Genomic DNA, 12829 nt, shown 5'->3' on the forward strand with positions numbered 1-12829 from the left:
AAATTACGATTACAAATCTTTACTTTTAACTGGGTCGTTATCTTGCAAAGAAACAATGGTGGTGGTAATCAAGGATCCTGGGGGTAGTAGACTGAAACGGATTGAAAACACCCGATTTCAAATCTTATAAAAATGTTACGTACTATACTCGATTTTCTCTTCAGTTTCTCGTTAGGCACAATAGTCATTATCACCAAGATATTTTGACATGTTATCAATATTAATTATCTAACATAAAGATCTACATAAGTATTTGACTTACTTTGAATTTCTATTATTTTTGGTGTTACTGTATCGTACTTATATGATCTTTCGTTACTCTTGCTTTATGTTCCCTGATAAGTCGCCTCTACGACTTTCTTCAACCTAATCCTATATATAAATTCTACAAAGCCCCACACTCTTCAATCTTCGTCCACGGCATACATCCTCAAAAGGAGTGTGAAGATTCCGAGTCATACTGGTATGTACATGCATTATGTATATTACTAGTTTAAAGGAGAAGAAATAAAAATGCAGGATCATTAAGTGTATAAAAAGGGTTGAATGGCATGTCGGGATTACACAATGATAAAAAAATAGCTTACCAGGCAAGGTAATATACACCCACTGGCAGCTTTGATTTTTGAATGAAAAATATTTAGCAATTTCAATTTTTAGCACGTGAAAACTCTAGAAGACAAATATTCAATCTTCAGCGCGGCACTGAATAATAAAACCAAGTTTTTCTCAAAATCCAGCAAGAATCATGCCTTTTAGTGTTTATTAAGAGCTAAATTTGAAAGCGTTTTCAAGAACAAGGGCAATAACAGTAGTATATGTCTTTTCGGATATGACGCATTTCACTTCTGCGCATGCGCAGCTTTTTCAATACATCATATCCGAAAAGACACAACTGTTAAAATGTATTATAACAGACTCCCCAAACTGTTAAAAATGTATTATAACAGACTCCCCAAACTGTATTATAACAGACTCCATATAAATTACACAGACAAGAATCACTAATAATAATACAGTATAAAATAACTGCATTAAAAATGTCTTTAATTTTAAAACACGAACAAAAAAAATTCGAAGGAGACGGTTTCTTCTCTGCGCTAACATCTCTCATCCCCAAAGTGGCCAATTTTGTCTCAAACAACAAATCCCTCATTTCCTCAGGGGCGCAAGCTCTTGGATCTGTGGCAAAAGCAGGAGTAAATATAAGCGATGCAGTGAAAAAATCTGACGAACTTAAAGAACTGCAGTTAATAAGAGAACTAAGAAACAAGAGACTAGAACGACAAGCCCTAGAAAAACAAGGAAAAGGGTTTAAAATCATTGGATAAAAATGGCAAGCAAAAATTACAGATTTGATCCAATCTTTCAATTGTATGATCCGATTCAATATTCGTTCAACAAGAAGAAAGAGGATTACGTAATCATCTCACCATCGGTAGGGACAAAGACCCAAATAAACGACGGAGGAAGAGTTACCTTTGAAATTAATTCGTTGTCCAATTTGTTGCTGCTTTCCGATGCCCATTTCCGATGCGATTTCAAAATCAAAGACGCCACTCAGAATCGAATTCCACAAACCAACACGACTTTAGAAAACAACTTCTTTCCGTCTTTATTCAGGGAAATGGCTTTGGAAGCTGGTTCAAATCCGATAGAGACCATAAAACACCCCGGCGAGTTTGACACAATGTTGAAAACGGTTCTGTATCCCAAAAACTACGATTCAGTTTCGGGATGGATTCCCCATGTCGGTGACGGAGAAGTTTTAAAAGAACCGGTCAGAACTGTAGCAAATGACGCAGACCTTGCTAGGATAAGGGTAGTTGCTAGAAACACACTGGAAAGAGTGACTCGCGGAGTAAATCACGGATTTGAAAAACGAGCGCTTCAATACAACAATGTCGTCGAGAACAACAGATGGGGTAATTACGTAAATTGGAAGTTGTATCCTTTATTTGGTCTCTTGGAACACAGAAAGGTTTCCATAGGTTTAACGTATAAAATTCATTTGCAAAGAGAAATCAACGACAACAAGATATTCTTTGGTGAAAACAACTCTGACGCAAAATTGGAAATAACAAATATCCAACTTTACATACCGGTAATCACTCCTTCCGTAGAAGTGGAAACGAGAATATTCAACTCTTTAACCAAAGACATCGAAATTGCTTTTCTTCGTCATAACACGGTAGGTAGCATGACTTTAACGGGAGAATCCACCACCTGGCCAATCACCAACACCGTCAAACCAGCGAGATATCTAATGGTCAGTTTCAAAAACTTGCCAGACTCTCAGACAAACAACAACAACATTTTCAGAGTGGCATTGAACCATACTCAAGATCCCATCATTCGCAAAGTTCAAGTCAGATTGAACAACGATAATTATCCCAATCAACCTTTGACAATTGATCCTTCCAAAAAAGATTACAACGAATTGTACAGAAACTATAAAAACATGTGCGAATTGTTTGGAAATACACCTCAGTTTGAATACACAGATTTTTCACTCAATCATCCAATCTTTTGTTTCGATCTGTCAGCTCATCAAGAAGATCTTTTCAAAACAGGGGTAAACATAAATATTCACATCGATAAAACACAAGGAGATGTGACCGGATACTGTTTATTGCTGGAAGAAGCAAAACATTTGATTAAAATATCAGATAGAAGAATGATAAGAATTGAATAAAAAAACACCCTTTAAAAATGAAACCAGAAACTTTAGTTATGAAAATAATAGAAGCTATGGAAACGAATTCGCCGACTCTAATAACTTACAACGGTAAAAAAGTGCATATAACCCAAAAGATTATCGATAAATACAAACATTGCAAAGTCAGAGACGATATGGAAAGAATTGATGAGAATTTAACTAAAAAAGGTGGATTTTTACCTTTCTTACCTTTAATCTTTGCTGGTTTAGCTGCAGCCGGTGCAACTGCTGGTGGAGCTGCTGGGATAGCCAAAGCTGTCAACGATAAGAAAGCTGAAGCCGCTGCAAACGCTGAAGCACGTAGACTCAATTTGGCAATGGAAAGAGAAGCACAAGGAGGTTTGGGAGTAGGAGATATATTAGGGACGGTTAAAGAATTCGGACAAACCAAGAAACCCGTTAAAGAGGGATTAAGCAAATTAATAGATAAAATCGACACCGGAGAAATGAAGGTCAAACACAAGGGCGACGCCATATTTTTTAAAAACATACGTTCGGGCGAGGGAATCTTCCTTTCAAAGTATAAAGGCAACGGGGTGATTTTTGGTACGAAAATGTAATAAATAAAAATGGGCAAAAAATTTAATCATTCAGAAATATTTCCTAATAACCCAATGCTCATGTGTATATGCGGTAGTTCAGGTTCTGGAAAACTCATCTCACTTTTAACATGTTGACAACATCAAACCTTTTAGATTTCGATTCTCTGTATATCTACACAACAACACCAGAGCAATCGTATTATCAATTCCTCAAAGCTTTGGAATATTTACCAAAGAAAGATGTTCAAGACATATTTCAATATTACGAAGAAAACGAAGAAGAAGTGGAAATAAAAGATATCATAGAAAACTTCATTAAATCAAAGAATCCATCTTTCAATCCAACGGATATAAAAGTTTTTCTTACGAAAAATGTTAATGATCTAGACTTGTCTAATATTGATAGCAATCGAAAGAACTTAATATTGTTTGACGACTGCGTAGCGCAAAGAAATCAAACTGTTCAACAAGAATTCTTCACCAAAGGAAGACATCACAACTGTCACTGCATATACCAATCCCAATCTTTTTACGGGATGGATTCTATGTTCATTAGAAAAAATGCAAATTGTTTTTTATTATTTGAATTAAACGATAAAGATTTATCTCAAATCATTCAGTCTATAAATCAAGGAATGGATAGAGATACATTTAAAAAGGTTTGTAAAGCTCAATGGAGAAACCCAGATGATCATGGATATGTATTTGTAAATACTAGAAAACCTGCGGGAGAAAGTTAGTTATGATCGATATATGTTAATTTTATTTTTTTTAAAATGACGGATTGGAATAATTTTTTAAAAAGAAATAGAGAATATATCAAAGCTAAGAATAAAATAAAGACCCGAGTTGAAAATAACAGATTACAACAACTCGGATTAACGGAAAATCTACAGACTCTATTTCAACCCATATTAAAATCTCAAGGGGATATTAAAAAGAAATAAGCTTTAGAACCCACACCTCATATAGAACCCAAACCGATTGAATATAATGGTATTATAATTAGGACATTAGATGATATAAAACGTCTTTTTTCAAACTCTGACCCAGATTTACCAAAGAGCATTTCACCAATCGTTGATAATCAAGGTTTATTGTTTAATGGATTTAGAATAATATTTAGTCCAAATTCCCCTTTATTCAAAATCGACACAAAAGACTTTATGTTTACTTTAACTAATAGATTTAATGAATGGCAAGGATGTTGAAATTGCCGATTACAAGGATTTAGTTGCATACTCAAAATTTCTACATGCAATAAGAAAGTCAGGACCCGAAACAAGAAGATTGAAAGAAGTTGATTTTTATATAACAAAAGTTATTGAGGAAGAGGAGGTAGATGATTATGCAGAAGATTATCCACCAATCATACAAGAAATAGACGAATTCGATGATATGGTGGCATCTGGACAAGGTATAACGTTTTTATCCGACGACAATAAAGAATTGCTTAATAGATTAGAAATAATATTAGCGGCCATGAAAGAAGGTCATCGATCGGACAGACAATACAACGAAGTCAATGCCATATTAAAACGGCTTTTGGAGAAAAAATTCATCACCAAAAAAGACTATATAAACGTCATTAAAAATGTCCAATAAAGAACAATTGTTCGTTATCACCTCGAATAAACCAGACATCAAATTGTCTCTAGACTACGAGTATGAACTCGATCGCAATAAACAGTACGAACTGGGATTAAAGTATTTCTTCGTTTACAATTCCATTAGAAACATCAACGAAAAAAACAATCAACTAAAAATATCGACGGATAACGGAGTTACGTTCGAAACCATAAGCTTACTACCGGGGAGCTACGAATACGTAGCCATTAACGAATACCTATCCGAATACGCAGGAAGCGTGAACGGCAAAAACAATATCGAATTCGAAGGTAATCTGAATCTGAACAAAATAAAACTGATCTTGAGAAATAACAGTCAAGTCGATTTCAACGTAGAAAATTCGTTGAATGCGTTACTAGGGTTCGATAAACGAATATACGCGCAATCGACATTGGCGCCGCACAAGGCCAACATCGAGAACGACATCGACGTGATCAACATTCACTGTAATTTGATCAACGGTGGATTTTCCAACAAGCACAAACGTCAAATCATATACAGCATACCGACTTTTGCCGATCGGATACAGAATTATAGAGAAACCGTTTCAAACGACCTATTTACCAGTCAATTCTTTCATGATCAAAGATATAAATCTGGAAATCAAAGACGGTAAAAACAGGTTCATAGACTTTGGCAACGAAGAAATTGTCATTCAACTTCATTCTCTTCTTGATTAGAAAGATAATCGAAATCATCAAATTCATAGTTTTCGTCAAAACTATACTCATCTTTGTCGCTGTAAGGATACATAATTCCTTCACTGTTTGGTGGTTTTCTTTTAACATTATTCAAATAACTTCTAAAAACTTTAGCTTATTTATCATTTGGAATAACTACTCCATTGGTGAAACTTTTTTCCCATGGTTTATTAAATTCGTTCGACACATCATGTCCGCTTGCTAACTGAACGTAATCTTCTACACTTATCTTATCATTAGAATAACCTTTTTAAACGTTTTCTTTTCTTTTAAGACACCATCAGAAGTCAAAACGATGTTGTATTTAACTTTTGGTGCTAAATATAAACCAAATATAATTCCACCGTCACCGTAATCGTTTTTACCTTTGCAATAGTCTTTTTCGGAGACCAAACCAGCTCTGTTTAGTTTCTTCCAATTTTTGGATGAAATGTACAAACTATCGGTGTCGGTATAGTATATTTCGGGTTTATAAAATCCATTTATGACGTGAATGAAATTGTTAATTATTTTTTTACTGTGAGATAAAACGAATGATCCCAAATGACTAGGTGTTAGTCGTGTAGATTTACTATCTTCGGTCTCTTTTTCTTCAATTTCCGTTTGAGTATCATTAATTTTCTCATAGGTTTTAACGCGTGAATCAAAGTTGGCCTGTAAAGTTGCTTCATTCCATAAATGTCTAGTTGTGAATATGTCTTTCTGAATTGATTTACCATACAAGGAATTACCTAATAATTTCATGCAGTTACTACCCACGATATTACCTTCTCGTTTATATTTATTTCTTAAATCTCTCAAAATTAAAATATAATCTCTATAGGGTGGAGTTTTAAAATTTTCTTCGTAAACTATACCATCTAATATTCTAATAATTCGTCCACCGGCTTTCACTATTTCTTGAATATCGACTGATGTTAAAACGTCGTGACAGAAACCATTTCTGAACCTGATTTTGTTACCCGTTTCCTTTTTACCTTCTTTATTCGTGAAAGTGATTTTATCTTTAGCTGGTGTCGGTTGGAAGAACATGTTTTTGGGATAGTCAAACCACACTGTTAAAATAGCTGTTCTAGGTCTGAATTTTTGTTTATTGAAGAGTTTCACAAATTCTTTTTCTTCTTCTAGTAGAAACGGTCCGCTCTAGGATATTCACTGTCTAAATCCGACATGGCGGAAGCGTATAAACCGTTAGCATCAAATGCCATTAGTTTAGTACATTCTATTTTTTTAAGTCTCGAATGAACCTCCGTTTTGTCTTTTGTGCTTGCGCTGTATTCTTTGAATAAATCAATTATGTTATTACTTTCAAGTTCTGTATATTCCTTTAATACGATACAAATTTCATCCATTTTGTTCGTTTCAAATGATTTTCTATTTGCCGAAACTCTTCCTCCTTTAATAGATCGTCTGATAAAATTTCTTATAAAAGGATTAGTGTGCGAATAAACTTTTTCTACGTTTTCTTTTTCGGTATGTTTCGCAACCATTCTAGTAGTTTTATACCATTCTGCTTCCACCATTTCTTTATCGTAATGATATAAATAATACCAACCCTTTAAAGATAAAGATGGAGCCGTTAGATTATTGGACATATTCTGGTTTACAACTTCTTTCGTCACTTGGTTGTATTTTATCAAACAAGCTCCCAAACAGAGAGTGTCTCTCTTGGCGTAAGGTTCCCATTCGTGTCTCAATTCCTCCCAGTTGTCTTGCGTGTATTTAGCGATATCTACGTCGGCAACCTTTCTCAAATTCGCGGGAAGATTGGAAGAATTTCCCCATGCAGCCAAACTAGAGGATTCGTGTTGATAGGAACACGTGAAATTAATATGTTGTAAATAATTACCCTTTATTTCTTTCTGTCTTTTCCATTTTTTCTGTAAATCTTCATCCGTGTATGGATTAGATAAAGGAAAAGATAGAATTCCTCTGGGTGTTTTTAAAGGGCAATGCGTTAGTTTTTTTGCATTTTTAAGCACGATCCAGTTGTCGAATCCACTGCCGTTATGAGAAATTAATATTAATCTCTTTCTATCATATTGACCTAAATATTTCAACATTTGATCGATGCAATCTGTACCTACAAATATTTCTACTACATTCATTAGTTTATCATAAAATTCTTCTGGAAGGGGATCTGATGACTTTAAATCTGGAAAGAGATTATTTATTCTGTTTAACATTTTCCTTAGTTTTTCTAAATTAATTAAAGTGCAGGCATAAGGAATTGCTCTTCGCGTGTCTTTTTCTGAATACGTTTCGCAATCCCAAGCGAATAACGCATCATCACTCATACTCGAAAGCACGTTTAGTTTGAGGGGTGAAACCTGTGTTACTGCGTTGTCGTCTCTACACGTTTTCCACACCTGTTCGTAATTGTCTTCTATTTCTTGAATTCCCAAACTTTTTTGGCTTCTTCTAATCAAACAGAAATGCGAGTTGTGTAAGTAAAAAACCCAATCTAATTCATCGTGAACGTCTCTGGGGTGAAAATGTCTGTTTTTGGGATTATAAATTTGAAACGAAGTGTTAAATTTCTTGTTGAATTCATTCATTCTAGCACAAGTCATCACTCCTTTTCTATTTGCTTTTTAAAACCCGTTGATGTATTCTTGAAATTTACACGTTAAATCTTTGTTCAAAACACGATTGACGTATTTGATAAAACAGTGACCATCTGTAGGTATGTAACAATTTTCGCCTTCGTATTCATTGATCTTTTTCAGCAGATCAGTTCCTCCTCTGCCAACTCTCGATCTTCTTATTTCTTGGAAATTGTCTTTCATTAAAATTATTTTTCCTGTAAAATACCAATCGGAAGCATCGGATTTTTTGTCCGTATTTGAAAAGATATTGTGAAAGGTTTTGGCATTGACTATCTCTCCATCTATTTTAATTTGTCCTTTGAATGTTTTAAATTTATCAGAGATAGCCTTGATAACATCGGAAAATAGGGCGTTTTCTATCAATGTTTCATCAAGTTCGATTTTATTCATATTTTTTTAAGTGTATATTTTTGATTATTTCTTTATTTTGACCGCTGATATTTCTGTATGGAATTTGTCCAAAATTTCATTGAATTCTTGTAATTCTTCAACTGTTATGTTCTTGTCTTCTCTCGATCTTTCGAAAAAGATGTACAATTGATTAAGATACATATTCAAGATATCCGTTTTCTTTTTATAATGAGCTTTCTTTTTGCTCGTGAAACCTAAAGTGATGAGACCGCAAGAGGTCGTTTGAACGGCTGTTAATGCAGCCAATACGGTTGGGACGATGACCGGAAGCATTAATCCACCAGTCACGGCCGTTGCCACCGTTACTCCTACCGTTAGAACTGTGCTCGCTGTTTTGAAAAAAGAATCGATTCTACTCCATGTTTTCCTGCATGAATTGTACTGTCTCAACTTTATTTTCAACTCTTCTTGTTTGTCTATCATGTATTGTTGTCTGCTTTCGAGTTCCATTTTTTAAGTCGTTAAATTAAGTGAATTTCCGATAAATGGAACCACGGAATATCGTATAGAACGTACTTGTTTGGCCGAGCATTATTATATTTGCGGGTATTAAAAGTAAAAACATTTACGCGTACTAACGACATTTCTTTTTTCGTATGGTCCTCTTTAAGATGATAGGAATATTTTATTTTTTCTTTTTCGATGTTTATCTTGGCTCTAGAAATAAAACCACCACCTTCAAGGATGGAGTCGGAACCTTCGGCAAACGATAAATGTACTATAAACTCTCTTTCTTGTTGACTTTTATGAACATCGATCGAGGTGTATTTTCCATCATAAACAAAATACAGTTTTACGTATTCAAAGTCTGTTGTTCGTAAAAACTCGTGACTGCTCGATTCTATTGGTCCGGGTACGTATACGGGTTTTATAAATGGAATTTTGACAATGTTGGTTAATGGTGGATTTTCCGTCTCCAATATCATATCCAAATCTTTGATTCCAATGATATCCTTATCATTTTCTACTTCCATTTTAAAGGTGTCTACATATTTACCATTTTTCGTTTCAATTTCCTGATCCCTTTTATCAATCAAACGTATATTCTCTTCCAAATTACCACCATTGAATAATGAAATATGTTTGACGGTCTTACCGGTTTGTTTGAAGACTACTTTATTGACTTTAACCTTCATGGGAAACCCTATTTGAATCAGACAATTACCTCGAAAAGAAAACTCTTGCGTTTCGCCGATATCGAATACGTTTTTAGGTTCTCCGTATGCGAGAGTACCTACTTTTATTTCTGCTTTGAATCCGTATTTGTTTGATTTATAAATTTGGTCTTTTCTATCGAAGACAGTGTCACTTTCGAATGGAAGATTGAAATAATACGATTTGTCCGTGACAATAGCTTCTAATTTGCTCAACTTTCTCTCTTGTCTCAAAAAATCGTCATGAATTCTAGATACTAAAAGATTGACCTGTTCTTTAATATAATTTTTCATATCATCTCGAAATTTATTTTGAAGAAAGTTTTTAATCACCCCCACTTCTTTTTCTAATTCGTCCGTGATTTTAGTATCCAAAGCAGTCAATTGTTGTTTCAACGTATCTTTGTCAATGGGAAGTGTGTTAATTATATCTTGAACATCTGATTTTTGCTTCGCGATCTTTTCGTTCAAATTGGATATCGAATTTTGTAACTCGGTTTTGTCCGCGTTCTTGTCTAGTTCTGCTAGCAATTCGCCAAGTTTTCTTTCCAAAGCGGTTAGTTTTCGTTTCAATCTATCCTCGTTTACATTTGGGTTGTCTATTAAACGTTGGACGTCTATTTTTACCTTCGTAATCTTATCGTCTAATTTAGATATCAACTGACTTGTTTTATCCACTTGAATAAGACGTTTCAAACTCGTTAACTCTTGTTGTAGTTTGGGTTCGTCCACAAGATTTTTAATATTTCGTCTGATGTATCCTTTCACGTCATTTATTCTATTTTCAACATGGTCCTTATCTATTTGAATTGCGTTTATTTGATCCAGTAAATATTTCTTGTTCACGGCATCGTTATCGTTTCCTGGAAACTTTAAATTAGTTATTTTGAAATTGTTCATATCGATATCCCCTTGTAAGGTGTCTCCGATTTGATCCACGAAAAAAAGGTTTCGCTTTGTTTATAAACGCCGTAGAACTCATGGGAACGTAGAACATTTGATTGGTTTGCTAGTCAATTTCGTTATCTCTTCTGTCGGTTCTAGACCGAAAGAATCAAAGAAATAAAAGTTATTCGAAGAATCTTTGTGTAGAGCAGAGTGATGAACTCCTTTTTGATCCGACGTGTGACTGTTTGTGATGGCGTAAAATTTACCTTTCTTGTATTTCAGTTCATCAATTTCATCTCGCATGCAATAATAAAACGGCGAGACGTTCAACTCCTTGGCCCATTTCACAAGTTGAAAATTTGTGGTCGTGTCTTTTCCGTATTTATCGAGAAATGCATTCATCTTTTAAGTTGATTTTTTTTAGGTGTTTTTCGAAGTAGGCGGAAAGTATTGCTGAAGACCCAATTGACGAAATATATACGTAGTTTGTGTTTGAAAAAACTTGTATAACATTCTGATAAAACACATTCAATAATATTTTGAAGATAAATTTACATTTAAATTTAAAAAATCTTAATTTAAGAGAGCGTAAATGCTTGTAGACATCTAAATTTCTTTACCTTTCATCTAAATCTTCATTTTCGAAATTCATTTTTAAAAGTCAGTTTTTTGAAGTTCATTTTGATAAAACCTTCCTATGATTTGTTCTTTGTCTTGATCGATCAACTCATACGTGGGAGGTGATGTGTTGTTTACTTTATCAACGATGAATATCTCGTTAGTCCAATAACCGACGTAACCTTTCTGAAACAATGATTTATATTTAAAAATACGAACTCGATCTCCAACTTTGAATTTGGGTTTAATATTCAAATTGCTAATCTCGTTTTCAAAGTTGTTTCGAGTGTTGACGGACTTTATGATATTCGGGTTATTAGAGGCTTTGGGTGGCGTCACACCTATAGACGAATGTATTTTGTTATTGTATTCGTCGACAACAACTGGTAATATTTTAAGCCATTTTTGAGTCCTGTTGAATCTTTCTATCACTACGGCTTTACCTTCTTTATGCGTGCTGTAAATTTCAAACCCCAGAGATTTCACATTTCTGTTGTAGAATTCGCTTCCTTTATCAACCCACAACTTTAGGGGTCGTCTGTCGGATTGTTTCATTATGGTTTCGAATGCTTGTTTGACAGTCAGACCCGATTTGTTTTTCAAGGGAAAGACCCAAGTGTATCTCGTGTATATGTCGATCACCGTCAAACAATACTTGTACCCTCTCTCGACTGGCATGTTGATTAAATCGGCTGACCAAATTTCATCTTTATCAAAAACTTTGACTTTGAGGTAATGTTTGTTTTTTCGAAATTCTTTGTGAATCTCGTCTGCTATGCCCATACCCAATTTCAATTTTGCTTTCAAGAGTTTTATGATAAGAGCCCTTTGTAATTTCTTTTTGAAAGTGGGATTAGGAATATTTTCGAGTTCGTCTATCATTCGTTTGTCTGCTTGGTGTCTGAATGATACGTCTTTGTTTCTGTACAGTATGTCGTGTTTGAGCGCTGCTGCGTCAACTCTATTAACGGGTTCTTCCCCTGGTTTGGGATTATCATTTTCGTCTAAACGCAGATCTAATCTCGTGCCTGGACCTGTATAATTGTGGCCTGGGAGATGTTTTTCTCCGGGATATTTTGCCCATGGGAATCCAGGAAGAGAACCCAATGACTTTTGAATGTCTCCCGCACCGAAATACGTTTTAGGAGGATGGACATTAATTAAAGACATATTTGTTCAACATATATTTTTAATACGAAAGATTTAATACAAGGAGGAAATTTGTTGTTTGAGACAAAATTGGCCACTTTGGGGATGAAAGATGTTAGCGCAGAGAAGAAACCGTCTCCTTCGAATATTTGTTGTTCGTGTTTTAAAATTAAAGACATTTTTAATGCGGTTATTTTATACTGTATTATTATTAGTGATTCTTGTCTGTGTAATTTATATGGAGTCTGTTATAATACAGTTTGGGGAGTCTGTTATAATACATTTTTAACAGTTTGGGGAGTCTGTTATAATACATTTTAACAGTTGTGTCTTTTCGGATATGATGCATTGAAAAAGCTGCGCATGCGCAGAAGTGAAATGCGTCATATCCAAAAAGACATATACTACT

At 34.5% G+C, this 12829-nt stretch overlaps 4 protein-coding genes across 4 annotated transcripts; 1 reads left to right on the plus strand and 3 right to left on the minus strand.

Annotated features, from left to right (window-relative positions):
- Positions 1–2712: 2712 nt before the first annotated feature.
- Positions 2713–4001, plus strand: LOTGIDRAFT_153168 (hypothetical protein; the record flags this gene model as incomplete). The annotated part of the gene is made up of 2 exons (XM_009057095.1): positions 2713–3265; positions 3415–4001. 2 exons carry the CDS (start codon positions 2713–2715, stop codon positions 3999–4001), a joined length of 1140 nt encoding a protein of 379 aa, XP_009055343.1.
- Positions 4002–5816: 1815 nt separating this feature from the next.
- On the minus strand, positions 5817–6623 carry LOTGIDRAFT_153169 (hypothetical protein; the record flags this gene model as incomplete). The annotated part of the gene is made up of 1 exon (XM_009057096.1): positions 5817–6623. One exon carries the CDS (start codon positions 6621–6623, stop codon positions 5817–5819), a length of 807 nt encoding a protein of 268 aa, XP_009055344.1.
- A 92-nt stretch (positions 6624–6715) lies between these two features.
- Positions 6716–8164, minus strand: LOTGIDRAFT_153170 (hypothetical protein; the record flags this gene model as incomplete). The annotated part of the gene is made up of 1 exon (XM_009057097.1): positions 6716–8164. The coding sequence occupies one exon, from the start codon at positions 8162–8164 to the stop codon at positions 6716–6718; it is 1449 nt and encodes a 482-aa protein (XP_009055345.1).
- A 908-nt stretch (positions 8165–9072) lies between these two features.
- Positions 9073–12441, minus strand: LOTGIDRAFT_153171 (hypothetical protein; the record flags this gene model as incomplete). Its single annotated transcript, XM_009057098.1, has 2 exons — positions 9073–10628; positions 12057–12441. 2 exons carry the CDS (start codon positions 12439–12441, stop codon positions 9073–9075), a joined length of 1941 nt encoding a protein of 646 aa, XP_009055346.1.
- Positions 12442–12829: the final 388 nt, after the last annotated feature.

The sequence above is a fragment of the Lottia gigantea genome, assembly GCF_000327385.1.
Source record: "Lottia gigantea unplaced genomic scaffold LOTGIsca_3, whole genome shotgun sequence".
Classification (NCBI taxonomy): Eukaryota; Metazoa; Mollusca; class Gastropoda; family Lottiidae; genus Lottia; species Lottia gigantea.